The sequence below is a fragment of the Opisthorchis viverrini genome (genome assembly GCF_000715545.1).
Source record: "Opisthorchis viverrini unplaced genomic scaffold opera_v5_46, whole genome shotgun sequence".
NCBI lineage: Eukaryota > Metazoa > Platyhelminthes > Trematoda > Opisthorchiida > Opisthorchiidae > Opisthorchis > Opisthorchis viverrini.
In genome coordinates, this window is record NW_008751703.1 from 775,231 (window position 1) to 778,336 (window position 3,106).

Consider the following 3,106-nt stretch of genomic DNA (forward strand, 5'->3'; position numbering starts at 1 on the left):
GAACGATTTTTAACTGAGCACTTGAGATTTCATCGCAGCATTACTCTATCCTTTTTAAACAGTGCCACAGCTGTCGATGGCGTCGGAAATCTCTCGATTGCTTCATCACGATTCGTTGAGATGCATTCCACTGAACGGCAAAAGTGTTGTGGAGAACTCATTTTTAAAATCATACCAAAGATGTAACAGAAACTGGAGAAATGTGATCTGTGCACAGCAGGATACTGACGACCTTGTACCCTGCTCGGTTCATTTTGAGTGAGTAAAACTATGTCCACCCTGCCGTTATGGTGGTCAGCTTACTAGTCGGCATCGTGAGTAAGCAAATCCGAAATTCCCCATAAGTTTCATATTTTCAGCTTACGGGTAGAATTCACAGGAACTTATGGCGATTTTTTGTTCAGCTGTAGCAACCTTTCGCTGCCTAGCTGCCGTGGTGCACGAAGGAGGCCCGAGGGCCGGGATACTGCCAGGTTGCCCAAGCGTAGACAGGGGAAGTCAAGAGGCAGAGGTCGGGTTCGAACCACGGAACTTCCGGTCAGCAAATTCGCGCTCTAACCACTTGAGCCATCTCGTCGCCCCCCCCCCACGGGAACATTTGAGATCTACTCATGTCAGATTGACTCAGTCAAAGAGCTTTTGAAAGCAAATAGCTATTCGAACGAAATAGACTGATTTTGGAAGCAATATAAATGTTTGTCAGAGAATATTTTTCTCGAAATACTGGATAAAACCTAGGCTGGAGCCTAAAAATGATTTTTTTGGCATGTCTGAGATGTTGAAAAAAGTATCACTCTCGTATTTTCTGGTGCAATAACCCTGCACTCTCTAAATCACTCGGCTCCTGGTAAGAAGGGGTTGGGTAAGAAAGCATCCCTTACCCGACGAAATTCGGTATGGACATTTTAACTTGAAGCAAACACACGCATCATCTGGTTACCTAGAGACTAAAATTTGCCTGGGTGAAAATTCTAAAATTATTCTGATAAACCGAGTGCCGATAAAACTGCAAGATGGATTTGCCCCAATAAAACCAGTCGATAGCTGATTGTATAGCAGAGAGTGAGTACGGATGTCAACGTTAGGTTGCGATGATCACTTTCATCCTAGAGATATTCAAACAAAAAATTTCGGCAGATGTAATTTTCGCAGAACTAACAAACCATACCCAACTTGCAGCTATACTTTTTCTCTTTACTCTTTTCCGTTCTCTTCTGTGGCACTTGGGGTTGGGTTAAGGTCATGTGTAAAAAGAATTTGATAAAGTGTATCATTGTCTACTTGTGGACAATGCAATTTTCTGACGATAACATGCAGTCAGTGAGCAGAAAGGATACTCAGAGTACTGTGAACAACATCAACATTATACCTATTCCGATCTCACACGCAGCTTCCTGAGGACTTCTTCGTCATGACTACTTCCACTCAATGATCGTGGTGCACTACCAGTTGAAGAACAATGTGCTTAACCGAGTGTGGTGCAGCAGATAGATATCAGTGAAGCCCCAGCTAGAGATATACTCGTGCTAGTTGAATTTCCGCTTTGGTTTTACCCTGTGGTCTTTGTGCGTTTTCCTCTTCTTTTGGAAGGTTCGACTCACTCTGAGGGTGACTAACTGGCTACCCATGGTAACGTCATAAACTTTGTTACAGGGTCGAAGAGGGGCAGCCTCGCGCCTCTCTGTGACAGACAGCGAAATGAGGAAGCTTTTTACAACGCCTGGAATGTGTTTTAATTCGCACCCAGGATTTGACCCGAACTCTGTACGATTCTTCATTGCAATGGTTTTCACCAGTGTTCGAACGGAACTGATCGAGCGATTCGACAGTTAACAGCGAAAAGTGGAAAAATATCTCACAAATGGGAGTAGACAGATCCAGTGGTTCGTGAACTAAGCATTGATTCATTTCATCGGACTCAAGATATTTCTTGGTCAGGAAAAATGGACCCTTGTCACTAATCTGCTCCTTGTTACTAATCGTTGCTCCACAAGTGAAGTTCATGTGTATATTTTGATCCGATTAATGCTGCCGGTTGACCGACTGACAGCCACGAAATATCACAGGGTTTTGGATGCAATACATCGTGTAGCGTATAGTATCTGGTAGAAAGTTTCAATGGGTCTGACAGCGAAATCACTCTCGGCTGACCCCTCTAGCTATCCCTTCACCCACATATTTGACTCTTCAGCCCACAGTCGCTCACTAGATCACGAGACTCCTCTTTTTTACACTCACAAATCACGCCATACAATTGTGACTCATCTGACATTGACTGTCGGTGCCGTCAAGTAAGCGTAGCAACAAGTCATGCGCTGACACCCACGTACACGCAAACATGCCTACATATAGGAAAACCGAGCACAGTCAGCACACAGACATGCGCGCGCGCAAGGAGCAGGACGACAACCACTCTCCACAATCCCACGGAGTTATGGAACACGTGTAGCAGCTATACTGCGGAGAAAACACGTTCCGGCCGTCAGGACTTTCACCAAGAGACTCTCACAAACGATAAGTTCCTCGTTTGACTTGCTTCACATTTCACATTGCATTTAATTTAATGCGTGTTGCAACTCACTACTGTCAACCATAGTAAAAACTTTTATTAGTGCATATAATCTGTGCACTATTACCCTCATGTGCGGCGCCCGCCAACACCGTGGCCAGGCCCATGTGGCTTACTCAGATGTGTCACCCATCACATGCTGGTGAAACCAATCCCCACAAACGCCTCCTCTGATCTACGGTCGATTTCATGTGCGAACGATTGATCGTAAGATGTACGGCAAATGATTTGGATTACCCATAAGTGGCTTTAGTGGATTGTGTCATTTGTTGACGCACAAGCAGCAGGTGAAGAACACAATAAACTTATAGGTATAGACATAACATAGCACTCATAAGTTGGTTGAGGCCCATCAGGTAGGCACAGACCCCGAGTTGTTTGGACAAATCCCGACAAGTACTCTCATTTGCACACGAATTTGGTTTTGACAGAAGAGATTCAGTTTGATCTCGTTGAGTCTTCTGTGAAAACCAAACCGGTATGCAGACGATCGTATTTGTCGGGTGTCGTGCAATTTAGGTTCAAGTTGAACATAAG

General features: G+C 44.5%; 1 protein-coding gene across 1 annotated transcript in view; it reads left to right on the plus strand.

Annotated features, from left to right (window-relative positions):
- Positions 1-359: 359 nt before the first annotated feature.
- Positions 360-3,106, plus strand: part of T265_13223 (hypothetical protein) — a gene marked incomplete at both ends in the record, with an annotated part of 7,353 nt that continues 4,606 nt past the window's right edge. Inside the window, 2 exon segments of the mRNA XM_009167829.1 lie at positions 360-537; positions 2,199-2,518. Of these exon segments, the coding sequence (XP_009166093.1) occupies positions 361-537; positions 2,199-2,518 (497 nt within the window).